The sequence below is a fragment of the Mytilus galloprovincialis genome, chromosome 1 (assembly GCF_965363235.1).
Source record: "Mytilus galloprovincialis chromosome 1, xbMytGall1.hap1.1, whole genome shotgun sequence".
Lineage (NCBI taxonomy): Eukaryota > Metazoa > Mollusca > Bivalvia > Mytilida > Mytilidae > Mytilus > Mytilus galloprovincialis.
The window spans coordinates 22,803,859-22,821,278 of NC_134838.1; the positions used below are offsets into that span (position 1 = coordinate 22,803,859).

General features: G+C 30.2%; 1 protein-coding gene across 5 annotated transcripts in view; it reads right to left on the reverse strand.

The window, feature by feature from the left end:
• The window catches only part of LOC143069519 (uncharacterized), a 41,052-nt gene extending 24,191 nt beyond the window's left edge, over window positions 1–16,861 (reverse strand). The window contains exons 1-2 of one of the 5 annotated variants that reach the window (XM_076244200.1): window positions 16,662–16,861; window positions 14,946–15,122 (exon numbers count right to left, since the gene is read on the reverse strand). In XM_076244200.1, the coding sequence (XP_076100315.1) occupies window positions 14,946–15,122; window positions 16,662–16,843 (359 nt within the window). In that variant the 5' untranslated portion in view covers window positions 16,844–16,861. Of the gene's footprint in view, window positions 1–1,703; window positions 1,860–13,140; window positions 13,265–14,945; window positions 15,361–16,661 lie in introns of those variants that run through there. The other 4 variants (XM_076244207.1, XM_076244229.1, XM_076244216.1 and 1 more) reach the window with 4 other exon arrangements.
• Between the last annotated feature and the right edge of the window lie 559 nt (window positions 16,862–17,420).

Here is a 17,420-nt window from a genome sequence, read left to right on the forward strand (position 1 = left end):
TAACTCAACATTAAGCACTAGAAACTATCATAATGTGGCCAATTTTTCATTATTGAAGGAAGCAGGTTTGCATTAAGGGAACCACCAGAGGATTTAGGGGGGGGGGGCTGATGCCTGCCCCCTTCTTTTTGTGGAAAAAAGTTGGTTGATTATATAGGTAATCACTGAAACATAACTGGAGTGGGCCCCTCTTATACAGTCAGTGAGTACCACTTATGAAAATTTCTGAATCCATGAGGTCCTTGACTGTAATTCAACATTTGCTATGAACCTATGAAATATTATTGTTGTAAATTGTGAATTCACTTAACTGTTCAAAATGTAGCTTATTTAGATACAATATTAAGCACAAAATTAATTCAGAAATATTGACTTAATTTCTCAAATATCAGTCAAGACAAAAATTGTTTGCACAGCTTTCAGTTTTTAAACCTGAGTCCCTTTTTCTCAACATGTTCTATTTCTATTAAACTGCAAGTCAAGAAGTAGGCTATTAAATAAGACTAAGTCATGAAAACAATATATAAATATAAGAGGATTTCTTTTCTGTTTTATCATCGTTGATATTAACACTAAATCCTATTGTTATTTTACAAAACTATTCAAAGCTGTCGGATCAAACACAAGTATTTCACTTAATGATTCACAATTAATATTATTATGATCAAATGAGCGAACTTAAGTAATCTATCACCTAGTTTAAAAAGAGATGAAGACAAAAATAGGATAACAATAGTCATTGAATATATAAATTTCATAGAATAGAAACTTAAACAATTTGGGTTCTCTTTCAATACATAGTTAATTTGGCACAAATCCTACTCTTGAATCCATAAATGAGTATTTCAAATGAATTTTTTGAGTGTTTAAAATTTCTTGTATTATAAGCTAAAAATATTTAACTGCAGCTGGCTTATCAAACCCAGATGAACCAAAGCTTTCTCATTAGTTTCCATAAACTTTATAAAGAAACTAAGATTCATATCATATCAATAAATCTTTTATTTTCCTGGGGTGTTGAACCACTTAATATTTCTGCCATCAGCCACTTCAAAAATACAATAATTTGAAAATTGAAGGCTTAACATTTAAATAATAATAATCTACGGAAATATACCAATCTTGCTTATGATGATGATCTCGTAAGTTTGTTGACATAATTATTCCCAAGAAGTGTTAATTTTTTTAAGAACAAACAGTATTGTATGGAATCCATTAATAATTTCAATATCAATAGTAATTTTGTTTATTATTTACCATTACTAGTTTTATTGGCAATAACATTGTCTAGGAAAATAGCCATTTGAGGTAATTTGCATTTTATGATATGTATTATAACTCCATGTAAATTCTTGAAAAGATTTTTTTTTTAAAACCATATATGCACTTCTAGATGTATTTAGTAATATACTTTTGGGTTGTTGGGCTATTGACTCAATAATAAAATCTCCACATCGTCTAATTTATTTTTATTTCTTACCAAGTTAATTTTTAAATGAAATTCATCTCTCACCATCATTTATTTTAAAGCCATAATTATTGTTATTCAGTAAAATCAAGAAAATGTCTAAACATTTAAAATATAAGTCCAAACTTAAAATTTAAGTCTAAACATATGCAATTAATTACAATACTTTTTTTCTAATTAAATATTTATGTATTAATAAAAACTTACAACTGACAATAAAATAAAATTAACCTACCTTAATAAAGAGAGTTTAAGTTTCTCCGTTTACTCTCTTACTTGAGAGAAATAAAAATGTCTTAATTCAAAAGACGAAAAAAATCAATGCTGAACTGAGTGTTAATATACAATGGATGATGGTTTAAGTCTGTTTGGCAAATTTAGTTTTCAAATTGTTTAAATATTCACGAAAATAATTTAAAAGATATTTCATATACAGTTTAAAAACTTTTTATCCAAAATCTATCTGCGTAACATTGTTCAGTATTATAGGCATTAAAGAAAATAAAACCAAACTTAGATCTGAAGTCAAATAACCTTATCAATAAGTTTAACTAGGTAAGGAAAGTATTAAGCCATCACAAAATACATATTAAGTTTACAGATTTGACGATTTAAATTCATTTCTTTTATGAGTAAGTGCATCTTTTATTAGTTGTAAACCAGGTAATCGTCAAAGGATGAGAGTTGAAAGACATTTAATGAATTGAAATATTGTTTGTCAGACACATTTAAATTGAATATTTAACAAAACAGAACTTCATAATGTTTTGAGGTAAGACTGTAAGATTGTAAGAACAGGTTTACTGTCAGCAGAGCTCTTGACTTGGAATTTACAAATTAATGTATTGTTTTTTTATCATTTGAAGCCCCCAAATTGTTTTGGATCAAATAAAGTGTACAGTGCTCAGAGATCTCACTTTCCTTCAAGTATTGTTTTACCATTGAAAACTACAAATATTCTTTTTCAAATCCAGCTTTGATAGCTTTCAAGTTAAAAGCCAACCACTTGTTAATATTTGAGAAAAAAAATGACATTCAGGGGCAATAACTCTAAAACAAGAGCTTAAGATTTTTTTCAACTTTTCAGGAGGTGTGCATCATGTTATGCTGATCAGTTTTATCCACTCAATATTTCACTTACTGCTTACCGGTAAGTTTAAGAGATATAAACCAAAACTGTCGTGTAATTCCAAGGACAACATACAAAGAAATATAGAAAGTTTATACCACAAAGCATCTTCATAAAAGATTTAAATTATTCATAATTTCTACTACACTGCTGCTGCCAAATAAGACCTCCAATGTTCTACATTCAAAAGCATTTGATGCAGCCAAGAAAAAAATCAAACAGGACTCAACACAGATAATGAAAGGATGAACAAAAGAACCATAATATACTATTGTATGACCCATTGATGATGGGCGTATAAAAGATTAATTGGTGTAGATTTATGATGACACCTACTGTTTTGGCACCTTGTGCACCATGCACACCTGGAATTACATGCACAAAATATAATAAATTTTGCAATATAAATTATATGAGCTTGAACAATATAATTTTCTGAACAATATATTTTAAAAGATTTATGTGGTCTTTCTACATATAGAGGATGTTGTAGAAATTACAAGGTATGATTTATTATATTTTCCAAAAATCTTTCCCTTTGTTTTCAAATATCTCCCAGGGTTTTATGAAAGATTTCCCTTACAGGTGTAAAATTTAGCTATGCAGTTTAAATAAGAGGAGTTATGATATTAAGACAGAAATCCAACAACTCAATAAAAGGTCAACATATGAACCATATGCACTGAATTAATAAAGGATATTCATTTTATGGATGGATGAAGTTCTGTATAAAATTAAGTTTCGTTGTTTTAAACTGCCATTTCCCTCTTTTTGAAATTTAAGAAACAGGAATTCTATGAACAAGAGTGCACACACTGAAATGTCTTGCCTTCTTTACTAATCATTGATATTATGTTGATAGTCATAAATATAAAGCTTTATTACGACTGTCACATAAACTTAACATTAACCAAGAAAACTAAACATTGATCAATGAACCATGAAAATAAGGTCAAGGTCAGATGAACCATATACCAGGCAGACATGTACAGCTAACAATGCTTCCATACAACAAATATAGTTGACCTATTGCTTATAGTTTAAGAAAATAGACCAAAACAAAAAACTTAACACTGAGCAATGAACCGTGAAAACCAGGTCAAGGTCAAATAAAACCTGCACGACTGACATATAGATCATAAAATATTTCCATGCACCAAATATAGTTGACCTATGACATATAGTATTAGATAAAAAGACCAAAACTCAAAAACTTAACATTGACCACTGAACCATGAAAATGAGGTCAAGGTCAGATGACATCTGCCCGCTAGACATGTACACCTTACAATCATTCCATACAACAAATATAGTAAACCTATTGCATAAAGTAAGAGAAAAACAGACCAAAACACAAAAACTTAACTATAACCACTGAACCACTGAACCATGAAAATGAGGTCAAGGACAATGGACATGTGACTGATGGAAACTTCGTAACATGAGGCATCTATATACAAAATATGAAGCATCCAGGTCTTCCACCTTCTAAAATATATAGCTTTTAAGAAGTGAGCTAACACCACCTCCGCCGCCGGATCACTATCCCTATGTCGAGCTTTCTGTAACAAAAGTTGCAGGCTCGACAAAAATCATTTAAGGAAAAAAACTGTAAACAACATCTACCAAAAATTAAATAAGCACTCAAAACAAAATGAAATGAAATCACTTACAAGATATCATATAAAGTAAAGAAATCACTTACAAGATATCATATGAAGTAAATGAAATCACTTACAAGATATCATATGAAGTAATGAAATCACTTACATATCATATGAAGTAAATGACTATATACTACAGACAGCAACATGGTGATATATGAAAAGGTTTATCAAAAGTAACAGTGGCCCAAGTAATATATTTCTAGATTTATAGTCAATATTTTTGGCCCTTTTGTAATTACTGCTTGCATACTGTAGGTGTCTTGAAGTTAAAATACTCTAGGGAAATCTTATCAAGGAGAATATAGAGAGAACAAAAGTTGCTTCACTGCTCACACTAAAATGTCTCTCTAGCTTTACTGCTTTACTTTGCATTTATGATTGATGCAATGTTGAAAGTCTTAAAAACCAAAGTTTTACTACAAGTATTACAGAAACTTAACAATTTCAATTAAGAATTGAATGCTTCTTTTTATAAATTTATTGGGGTGTAAAAGCGTTGACCCAAGTACATTTTGTATGAAGCACGGAAGCGCTTCATTCTAAAAATGTGCGCACGGTCAACGCTTTTACAACCCTATAAAGTTACAAAAAGAAGCATTCAATACTTATAGTTACATTTTTTAGCTATGATTATGAAAACACGAATTTTATATATTTTTTTATTTAAAAAGTTCACCTGTGCACTTTATTGTTGGACCACGTGTTACCATGAATGAAAAGTTGTATTGAGCAATGCAACTGCTTATGGAATAACACGTGATGTGCAGTTAGCCAATCAGAATAAAGTATTATAATGAAACATACATCTAATGTAATTATTGATCCATGACAATAAGGTAAGGTCATATTAACCCAGACAAACAGACATTTCTACATGTATACATCAAAATCATTCCATACACCAAATAAAGTTGACCGTTTGCTTATAGTATGATAGAAACAAACCAAACCATGAAAATTACTATTCACCAATAAACCATGAAAATAAGGTCAAGGACATATGACAATGTGAGCCAATGCTCCTATTGAAGGCTGTACTTTGACCATTAATGTTTTGTTTTTTTCAAACTGTGACTGGGATGGAGAGTTTGGTTGTCTCATTGGCACTCATACCACATCTTCTTATATCTATGACAACAGATCACTGCGATCCTATTAGTTAGTTGAATTATAAATGGTCAAACAGATAAGATGCACCAGTAATATGAAGCTTCAAAAATAACAAATCTTAGAACTTTTTGTATATATGGTCAGCTTCAAATCAAACATCCTAAATTCATCAAAATGCACACTCACAGTTACAAGACACACTCATATAAACAAATACAAAAAGATTACAAAGAGAAATATAAACATTTTATTTTCAAATCAGGGGAAATCAAAATGAAATTAACATTTTCCAATTTTGGTTTGTAACACCCATTTTTCTTAATGAGGCCATGAAAACCAAATCAGGTTCATATATAAATCTAATTGTAAAAACAAATTAGGATTTTATATATAAAAACAGCTGGTTTATGTAAATTCTGTATTAAATCTATATAAAGGTGCATTTGAATTGCCATTTTAAACATTTGAAATGTTACAATAGAAAAAAAAATTAATAAAAAAGAAATATTAAAAGTACAAACGACTTTTTCCTCTCATCTCATCAGTGATTACTAAATTTTATATTGATCTGATGATTTGAACCCTTTTCAACAGATTTATTTAGTTTTTCTGATTTCGTACTGTTACACCACTGTCAGAGATTTGCCTGCAATTGAGTAGTTGTTGTTTGGTGCAGTATATTATATTTGCTTTTAGTTTTTTGTTTTGTTCATAAATCAAGATATTAGTTTTCTTGTTTGAATTGTTTTACATTTGTTACTTTTATAGGGGTCTTTTGCTAATTGTCAAAGGACATACAGTGACTCATAGTTGTTAACTTCTACGCCATTTTGTCTCTGGTGGAGAGTTGACTCATTGGTAATCATACCACATCTTCTTATATTTATATATGTGCAAGGTTTGACCACCAACAGGAACTACATTAAACCAAAGCTTTAACCCATATAAAAATAAGGAGATGTTGAATGATTGCCAATGAGACAACTATCCATTAGAGTTCAAATGAAGTAAATGATAATAGGCAACCATACAGCCTTTACAATGAGAATCACCTATATTTTTACTATAAATTTGGCACCATAAAATCTGGGTCAAATTATGATTTGGCATATATATTAAACGGTTAGCTTCAAAAGGAATTTGTGAACCAAGTTTTAAGTTGACATGACCACAAACTACCTAAACTTTACCAGAAACATGACCAGACCCAAAAACACAAGAGTGCACACGCTGAAATGTCACACCTTCTTTACTAATTTTTGTAATTATGTTGATAGTCCCTAAATATAAAGCTTTAATACAACTGTCACATAACATTAACTAAGACAAGAGTGCACACGCTGAAATGTCTCGCCTTCTATACTAATCATTGATATTATGTTGATAGTCCTAAGTATAAAGCTAAGCTTTATTACAACTGTCACATAAACTTAACATTAACCAAGATAACTAAACAAAGACCAATGAACCTTGAAAATGAGGTCAAGGTCAGATGAACCATGCCAGGCAGACATGTACAGCTAACAATGCTTCTATACAACATATATAAACAAAAACAAAAAAATGAGGTCACGGTCAAATAAAAGACATAAAGATCATAAAATATTTCCAAACACCAAATATAGTTGACATATGGCATATAGTATGAAAAAAATAGACCAAAACACAAAAATTTAACTATAACCAATGAACCATGAAAATGAGGTCATGGTCACATGACATTTGCCCGCTAGACATGTACACCTTACAATCATTCCATGAAACAAATATAGTAGACCTATTGCATATAGTATGAAAAAAACAGACCAAAACACAAAAATTTAACTATAACCACTGAACCATGAAAATGAGGTCAAGGTCACATGACATCTGCCCGCTAGACATGTACACCTTACAATCATTCCATACAACAAATATAGTAGACCTATTGCATATAGTATGAAAAAAATAGACCAAAACACAAAAATTTAACTAAAACCAATGAACCATGAAAATGAGGTCAAGGTCACATGACATTTGCCCGTTAGACATGTACAACTTACAATCATTCCATACAACAAATATAGTAGACCTATTGCATATAGTATGAAAAAAACAGACCAAAACACAAAAATTTAACTATAACCACTGAAACATGAAAATGAGGTCAAGGTCAGATGACACCTGCCAGTTGGACATGTACACCTTACAGTCCTTCCATACACTGAATATACTAGCCCTATTGCTTATAGTATCTGAGATATGGACTTGACCACCAAAACTTAACTTTGTTCACTGATCCATGAAATGAGGTCGAGGTCAAGTTAAAACTGTCTGACAGACATGAGGACCTTGCAAGGTACGCACATATCAAATATAGTTATCCTATTACTTAAAATAAGAGAGAATTCAACATTACAAAAAATCTGAACTTTTTTTTCAAGTGGTCACTGAACCATGAAAATGAGGTCAAGGACATTGGACATGTGACTGACGGAAACTTCGTAACATGAGGCATCTATATACAAAGTATGAAGCATCCAGGTCTTCCACCTTCTAAAATATAAAGCTTTTAAGAAGTTAGCTAACGCCGCCGCCGCCGGATCACTATCCCTATGTCGAGCTTTCTGCAACAAAAGTTGCAGGCTCGACAAAAACAGTGTCTCTCTTTTACTGCTGGCATAAAAACTTAACATATCAATAACTGACAGAAAGGCAGACACAAAATGGAGAAATAAACTAATACTGGCCAGTTTGACCTCATGACCAACCATTTCCAGTTCTTATCGATAGAAAAGTCTTTAAGAAGATGTGGTATGAGTGCCATGAGACAACTCTCCATCCAAGTTTAAATTTGTAAAAGTAAACCATTATAGGTCAAAGAATGGTCTTCAACACAGAGCCTTGTCTCACACTGAACAGTAAGCTATAAAAAGGCCCCAAAAAATTACTAGTGTAAAAATGGGAAAGTCATTTTACATAAACTTTTGTTTAATACCTTAGTAATACAATGGGACAATATTTCATTCATTACTTAGTATTTATTACTTTTTTATACTATATTAGAGTTTTTTTCTAATGAATTCTGTCCATAGAACAGATGTTTATTTAATTAATTCATCTACATGAATTGGAGATGTAAATTCAGGGTACCTTATAATTGAATTTCTACACAAGAATATTTAACAGTAATATGCATGTATATTGGGTATCAAGACTTCTTTTTGTCAATTGTTGTTTGTGATATATGGGTCCCTCGTAAATTTATACTTAGTGAATATATAAACTGTTTACCGAGACACCTGATCTTCAAAAGTTTCAATTGAATACTAAAGAGACTTGAATAGGTGTTAATTTACTTTGTAAGATTAAGCAGCTCATAAAATTCTAGATGGTTTCATTGTAGAAAGATTGACTTTAGACCCAACAGTTTTTATATCTATAGGGAAGAAATAATTAACTTATTCTAAAGTTTGAAAATAGTCATGTATTTTGTGAAAATGTTTATCCAATAATCAAGAAGTATTTCAACAACCCGACTCTTTGGTCCCATTTCCATTCTCAATTTTAATATCATCTTCAATTGATCCATTTTGTCCAAACTTGCATGCAAATTATTATGAAACTATGTATTGCTGTCAGTAGAAATGACTTCAGACATGATCGATTGAACCTAAAGTATTGGTCAAATTCTTATTCTTAAAAACAAACAACTAATATTGACTTTGAAATTTTATAATTAGCCTAAAATCTATGAAGACTGGAGAATCATTTGATAATTGTTCAAAAGTAAAATAAGTTTTATTATAATAAAAACATTTTTGGCAGTAAATTTTTATACACTTAATTTTAGCATTATGGGCTACTGTTTCAACTTGTGTAGGTTTTATTTCTTATCAATGGTGTAATAAGAAACCGAAAATTTCCATGGTCTTTGTCTAGGCATCTTCGCTAGCCAAGGGTTACGATCCACTCCCGTTCTCTTCACCCTTGGCGGATTGAGATAAAATTTAGGAAACACAAGGTCAGGATTTGTATTGGTTGCAGTAGAAACTCGCTGCATCTAATCAAAAAGCGCCTATAACATGATCACGTGTAAATGTAGAAAGTGTTTGTAAACAATTGCCACGTGTTTATTGTGCAACAAGTCTTTACATCACTAAACATACGACTATATTTAGTGATAACTCGAATGTTTTTAATCAACTAAAGAAGTTCCTGAGCATGTTTCATGGACAAATGCATGAATGTTGACGTATATTTTCTCTTCCGGCTTTACCAAGTGTGTAGAATCTAGACGCTACCGTGTTTTTACCTCCAAATTGAAGAGTTCAAGTGCTACCATTGGTCAAGAATAATGTATTCGGAATGGGCTTGACTTTAATCTTCCGATAGATGGCGCAACATTGATATTACAAATGTTAGCTCAATCCGCCAAGGGTGAAGAGAACGGGAGTAGATCGTAACCCTTGGCTAGCGAAGATGTTGTCTAGGAATTATGCAAGTTTTCGATTACAGGCAGTCAAGGTCAGCATGGTCATGGCATGATCAGGGTCAATACTAATTATCATTGGCCACAAATATTTTAATTGACCAATGAGGTTAAAGTGCATGCTAACTTTCAACAAGCGTCAAGTTGCGCCCGCATTATCGCAATTGCACTGAATGCTACTAGACGCTGTTTTTGTTTTGCCAGAAAAGTAAAGATTTTCAATTTCCCACCCACCTACACCCTCTTTTTTAAGTTTTAGTATTATTATTCTATCATATATATGTTGATTGTATATAATTGTTTGTTTATGTTTTGTAATTTGTTTATTGATGAGTGGCGGTATTTATTCCCCACCTTTGCAATTGTTGTCATTTATTCAGTTTTGTTTGAGACATAATTGTCCATCACTGTCAGTTATATAATGCTTTATGATATTCTGAATAAATGACCTTTTTCACAATCTTGAGTTAGATATTCTGCAAATGAACTCGCATCCTTGGTTTCCATTTTCATGTCTTTATTTGGACAGGAAGAAAAGTTTAGCTGACAAAAATAGTAGTTTCAATAATTGAAACATATTCCATTGTTAAATATTTCTTTGTAAAACAATACTCTCAACCTGACCAGTCAAGATAGCCATTGCTACAGCAAATAAAATATAAAAATCAAGAACTTTATAAATACTTATAAAACAATTATTTGGTCTATTTAGACTATTTGCCCAAATATAGTAATTCTATAAAAGGAAAATGATGACTTGGACACAATGCAATTCTGAAACAGAATCACTATTAAAAGGCATAGATCCAGTTTTGATCCATCTGTGAATTTTTAATAGTCATTTCAAATATTTAATAACACAAGAATGTGTCCAAAGTACACAGATGCCCCACTCGCACTATCCTTTTCCATGTTCCATGGATGGTGAAATTGGGTAATAATCTAATTTTGCATTAAAATTAGAGAGATTATACTATAGAGAACATATGTACTAAGTTTCAAGTTGATTGGACTTCAATTTCATCAAAAACTACCTTAACCAAAAACTTTAACATGAAACTCCCACTTTCATTTTCTATGTTCAGTGGACCGTGAAATTGGGGTCAAAAGTCTAATTTGGCTTTAAAATTAGAAAGATCATATCATAAGCAATAAGTGTACTAAGTTTCAAGTTGATTGGACTTCAGCTTCATCAAAAACTACCTTGACCAAAAACTTTAACCTAAAACTCCCACTTTCATTTTCTATGTTCAGTGGACCGTGAAATTGGGGTCAAAACTCTAATTTGGCCTTAAAATTAGACAGATCATATCATAAGCAATAAGTGTACTAAGTTTCAAGTTGATTGGACTTCAGCTTCATCAAATAAAATTGAGAATGGAAATGGGGAATGTGTCAAAGAGACAACAACTACCTTGACCAAAAACTTTAACCTGAAACTCCCACTTTCATTTTCTATGTTCAGTGGACAGTGAAATTGGGGTCAAAAGCCTAATTTGGCTTTAAAATTAGAAAGATCATATCATAAGCAACAAGTGTACTAAGTTTCAAGTTGATTGCACTTCAGCTTCATCAAAAACTACCGTGACCAAAAACTTTAACCTCAATGGACGCACGGACGAACGAACAGAGCCACAGACCAGAAAACATAATGCCCCTCTACTATCATATGGGGGGTACAATAAATATGTGCTACTCTCAGAAAGAAATGGGGTTGAAATTTTAGACATTTCTATCCTCTTTTTTTTGTTTCAAAAGATAACCACAAGCTAATTTTCGTAAACAAACTTGGATCTAAACAAATATAAAAGATCTTTTTGCTTTATACCTATGAGATTTAAAGGAGCTTTTTCATGACAAAAACTGCAAAGCATTCAATTATTTTGAAAACAAACACAAATACTTAGTTTATTTTTTAACAAACTGAAATCCTTTGTCACTTCCATAATCATTGATCACATTGTCCCATTTTTTTACATCTCTAGAGTTTTGAAAATCTTTTCAGATGACAGAGTTGTCTACCCCTACTAGGCTGAGTAGGTATTCTTCATGTTTCAGCAGTAAAATTAAACTATCAATTGACTACTTAGATGGTTAACTCAATATCCAGTGGCCAATATTTCAAGCATTTCTAGGACAAACATCAAGAATTTTAAATGTTTCAATTTTTTTGCCAACAGTGCGAAGGCTGTATAGCCAGTCAAGGTCATTAAACACATCCATCATTTGCAGATTTTCACTTTCAGCTTTTATTGAAATATCAAGCAAAGTACACCCATCCACACTATCATTTTCTATGATCAATGGACTGTGAAAATGTGGGAAAATCTTTAATTTGGCATTAAAATAAGAAAGATCATATCATAGGGAACATGTGTACTAAGTTTCAAGTAGATTGGACTTAAACTTCATCAAAAACTACCTCAACCAAAAACTTTAACCTGAAACGGGACAGACGGACGGAATAACAAACGGACAAACAAACAGATGAAGACAGATGCACAGACCAGAAAACATAATGCCTATAAATGGGGCATAAAAATACAATCATTTTCTTCCTTTGCACCATGATACATTCCCCCCTACATATTTGTACATATAATCTTACCAGTAACTTAAATCTGATAGATATGAATTGCATTACTGTAGATTATATTGTCTATCAACACAACAAAGGAATCAAACAATACTATCTGTTTTGGTGCATACAGAATTAATTTATTTTATAAACTTGTGTAGCAACCAAGTCATTTATATAGCTTATGGACCACTTCAGAGAACCTATAAAAAACAATCTTAACTGTTACATATGCAGTATTTGTATATCATACAAGGCCATTTCTTTCATCAAACAAAATATTTTGTCTATAGCGAACTTATCTATTATGTTTTCATTAAAGACTTTCCTTTTTCTCCTTCATATGAACCACCGTATGAAAATCAAGGAGAATGACATTTAAACAGATATCCATAAAACTGAACAAAAGATGGTGTTTAATTAAAAAAAAAAGAGAAGTTTAGGAATGAAAACATATATGTAATTCACTTGTTATTCAAAGTATCTACCTCTCAGGTCTACATATTATCATCATATTATATTTTTTCTGCAGTAGTTATAACGTAAATCTATCAAAGATTAACTGAAATTCCCTTTCACTCAGAGAATTAAAAAAAAAATATATAATACGTGTACTACTTTGTACAATAAAAATTAATTATGAATAAAACTTACATGCTGAACTTAAAACAGACAAGCAATTTTTCTTTTAATTACAGGTATAATATACTGACTTACCTGTCATTTTAAAATTCACCCTATAAGTTAATGGTCTTATAATCTTGGTAACATCAACATGTAAAAGCTATACTCCATTGTTATTCTAATAAGTGTCTTATTTTTCTTAAGTTAAATGAGGCATAGACTCAGCTGTGAATGTCAACAAATTCCAGATAAAGATGTCCCCATAAAATTTTACTTTACATAATTTATATTTCATACACATAAATGATGTATTCAAAAAATAGAAAAGTGTATTTATCATTTATGTAAAACCATTTGAAGACATTTATGTCACATTTCAATTTCATGTCTGAAATTTATGATTCAATAAATAATTTGCCACAGAAAATTGTTGTACATTAATGTTCACATTTAGCTAGTTTAATTTCAACATTTTCTTGCAACATTTAGAAATGTTACATTAAATATTATCTATCAATTATATGAGTTTATTAAAGATCAAAAACTTTTTATTTTATTTAAGGGGAGACAACTATAACAAATAACCTAGAGATCCTAAAAACAGATGAAGTATATTTGCATGAAACCATCAATTCTACACAGTTGTAATTAATTTGGCTGGGGAATATTCAAGAATTAGTTGTATGGAGGCACTGGGAGGCACTTTTAAAAAACACTAGTCATGACATTATAAACAAGTTATAACACAAATTGCGACAATAATGATAAATTATCTAATCAAAATAGTAAGGGTGGTGATCTTAGAAAAAACTCGCCTTCCAAGCCATACTCCCCATTAAATTTAAATTTTAATTAATTGATAAAAATTCAGTAACAAACTCACTGATTTAATTACTTAACATTTCTATAGTCCAAATCCTATGGATATTTTTTCATATGTGTTTAAACTGGGACTATTACACTAACATATATTTACAAAGTTTAAAATGCACAAATTAAACTGATTAACAACTTAGTCTTTGCTTTCAAATTAAACCTGAATTTGATCAGTGATAGAGAAGATTATTAACTAAAATTTTAAATAATAAAGGGGAATAACTCTTGAATTTTTATTATCAAATCCATCAAAACTTTACATATATTTCATTTTGTACTAATTTCAAAAAAATTGTTGAACCACTTTATTTTTCGCAGGTCAAATAGTTACAGAGGAATAGAGAATACAATAAAAGCCTACCTGGTTTGTGAATTGTCAAAATCCATGTTTTTTTGAGATATTTTTTCTATTAAAAACTAACTAAAGATATACACTCGACCATTAGTGTTCAAATATTTTGTCAGCATTAATTCAATTATTATCCACAATTCTAAAGTAAATGATTTTTCAGATAAGTTTGGGAAATATAACCTTCAAATCTGTCAAATTCAAACTTACCTTTATGGTCCAAATGACACTAAACTGTATTATATGGATAAATATTGCAACAGATTGACACAGTTAAAAAAACCACTAGCATCTATGCTTGCTCATGTGAAGTGCAAGTATAATAAACAGTTGAGAAATAAAATTGAGCATGAAAATGGGGAATGTGTCAGAAACAAAAACTGACCGAAGAGCAGAAAACCCAAGGCCACCAATGGGTTTTCAATACAGCGAGAATATCAAGCACCCAGATTTTTTAGGAAGACAGAACCCAACATACAATACAAGAACTATTTCTTCTTCATGCAACCTTTTCAGATAGCAATAAATGTCAATTAATGAAGTCCTATTCAACTTTTTCTTCTATAATGCTAAAAGTAAAGGATTCAGTTTCAAATATAATACTAATTCAAACTATTATAGACGATTCCACACAGAATTTCTAAAACAAAAACCTATGTAACCTTTAACTTACTTTGCTACAGGTGATTCATCTGTCCCGCCATTATCCCTTGCTCCAAAATTTCTGATGCTACTGGATTTTGATTTCAACAGTGTTACATTTCCCTTCTTGTTAGAAGTTGTGTCCCCACTTGAGATTGATGATGTAGAATGTTGGGTTCCAAGTCTGTGCTTACGATGTCCAGTTGTTCTGCATTTAAGTAAAGGTGCAGATGGCATAATATTAATTACGAACTAAAAAATGTCCTGTTTGTACTGTTAGTATTCAAAACAACAATCATTTTTAAAGAATTTTAAAATCCAATGTAAAAAGAAATATGCTTTTTACAATTTCTTTTGAAATCATACTAATGAAATTTAGAATTTTATTTGTACATTTAAAAATTTCAGAGATTTGATAGATAACAACCACTAACTTTCTTTTATTGATTGAATGTTTTTAGATTTATCAACTTGACAGATATCCTTGTTTGTATGGTATTTTATCATGTACATAGTATTGACAGAAAAGTTTACAAAATATCATTGATAATACAATAATAGTATCAAATATCAGATACTTAAATAGTCATCCCGTTTTAAACTACTATGTATCAATGTTAAATAACATTCAAAGGTTAAAGTTTTTTGATAGTGTCATGTTTTAATTGTATGTCGGTACAGTCTGACATTAACATTTCAATTTAAATGATTTTCAAATAGTTAAAATTAATGGTGACAAAAAAGTGCATGCACTCTAAAATGAGTTGCATTTTATTTTGTCTACTTTTTTTGACTGTTTTATCTATGAATCACTTGAAGCAGACATTTTTGTTTAAGTTATAATTTCATTTACTATATGGATAAATTTGTATCAATAAAATTAGAACCCAAACAAAAACCTTTAAAGATCCTTAATCTTTTAGGAACCCTTTTGATCATAAGTTTTGAAGTATGTACACTCCTTGATTTTCTTCATTCACAAAACTTATGAATTTATATTTTTATTTTAAAGTTATTAAACAGAAAAAACATTAAATTAAATTTTATGAAATAAATTTGAAACTTTTTAATTTCACTTTTGAATGACAAAAGCAAAGGGTTTGTTAGTTCAGTTCATATCCAGGTATGGTGACATTTCTTCTATGGACTGTTCCAAGTGAAGCAACCTGAAATTCCGCTAAGCTTTTCATCTAGTACAAAACCGTATACATATCACATCAAGGTTTCCTTCCTAATACAAATGATATATTTGCCACTGGACATTAAACATAAAATCTATTATCATCATATTTCATGTAAATTTATTTCATTATCTTAATTGAAGCCTCAGAGTGGAGACAATGTTAAATTAAAAAGTGAGAAAAACCTGTCTATTCATTCAAGTACATTTATCTTACTGAAGAATACCATTACAAGTCATAATATGAATGTAAATAACAAGTAATCTTTAAGTCTTAAATTCCTGGAAAAAAACTGAATTTTATAATGTGTGTGTTTCCCTGTCATTCAATAAAACTTTTTACAATATCAAGAAGGGTAAAATATTTTTCAAAATAATGATTGATTTACAAACAAGTAATGATAGTTAAAGACAATTATACTTAACTATTTGCAACTCAATTGAAATTTTATTAAGAGAATATCAAAAATTGACAAAATATAAAATATGATAATTAAAAAGAAAAAAAACGAAATATAAGATTCTAAAATAAGATATTCCTAAATCCATCCCATGACTAGCTCTTACCTCTGATTGCTGTATTTTCCAATATTTCTGATGATCATACAATAAATACAATGTGTTCTACAGAGGAAGAAAGAATACAAATATTCTGACAGATGCACAATAATTATAGAGGATGTCATCTTAACAATAAAGTTGTTCTCTTTATTGGCGATGTTGATGATGAATAGTGGTGTTACTGACATATTCTTTATGATAGAATCTGGAGTGGTTCTCTCAGCAAATCTATCTGCAAATGACAAATGGATGCCAACATTGACAAGATGTTAATATCCTTGATAAAAATCAATTAATGTTATTGTTTCCATAATTTTGTTACTTCTTTATGATTAGCATTTTCAACCTTCATTGGAAATTTTCCCATTTTAATTATAAAGAATGCAATTAAAGTTAGTGAAATAAAAACAAAAGTGTCAATATGTCAAAATGTCCATTCCTTAAAGCTTCTCGTAAAATTCTACTCTTGAATAAATAAATGTAAAAAAATTGTCAAAATCAAAATAGTGACAAAGTGATTTTTATGATAATTTTACTGTTTTCAAATGTTATGTACAAATAAAACCAAGTTTAATTATCTGCTTTTGACCATTTTCAAATGTGTCTGTACAATAGTAGGGTGTTACACTTAGAACAAACAAAAATTCTTTTTTTTTAAATCAAACAATATACAATACCTTATAGACCATTGATTAGATGATAAAAATAATCTATCTATATGTTTCCCTAGAAAATGTTTCTGTGTATTTACACGAGAATACTTAC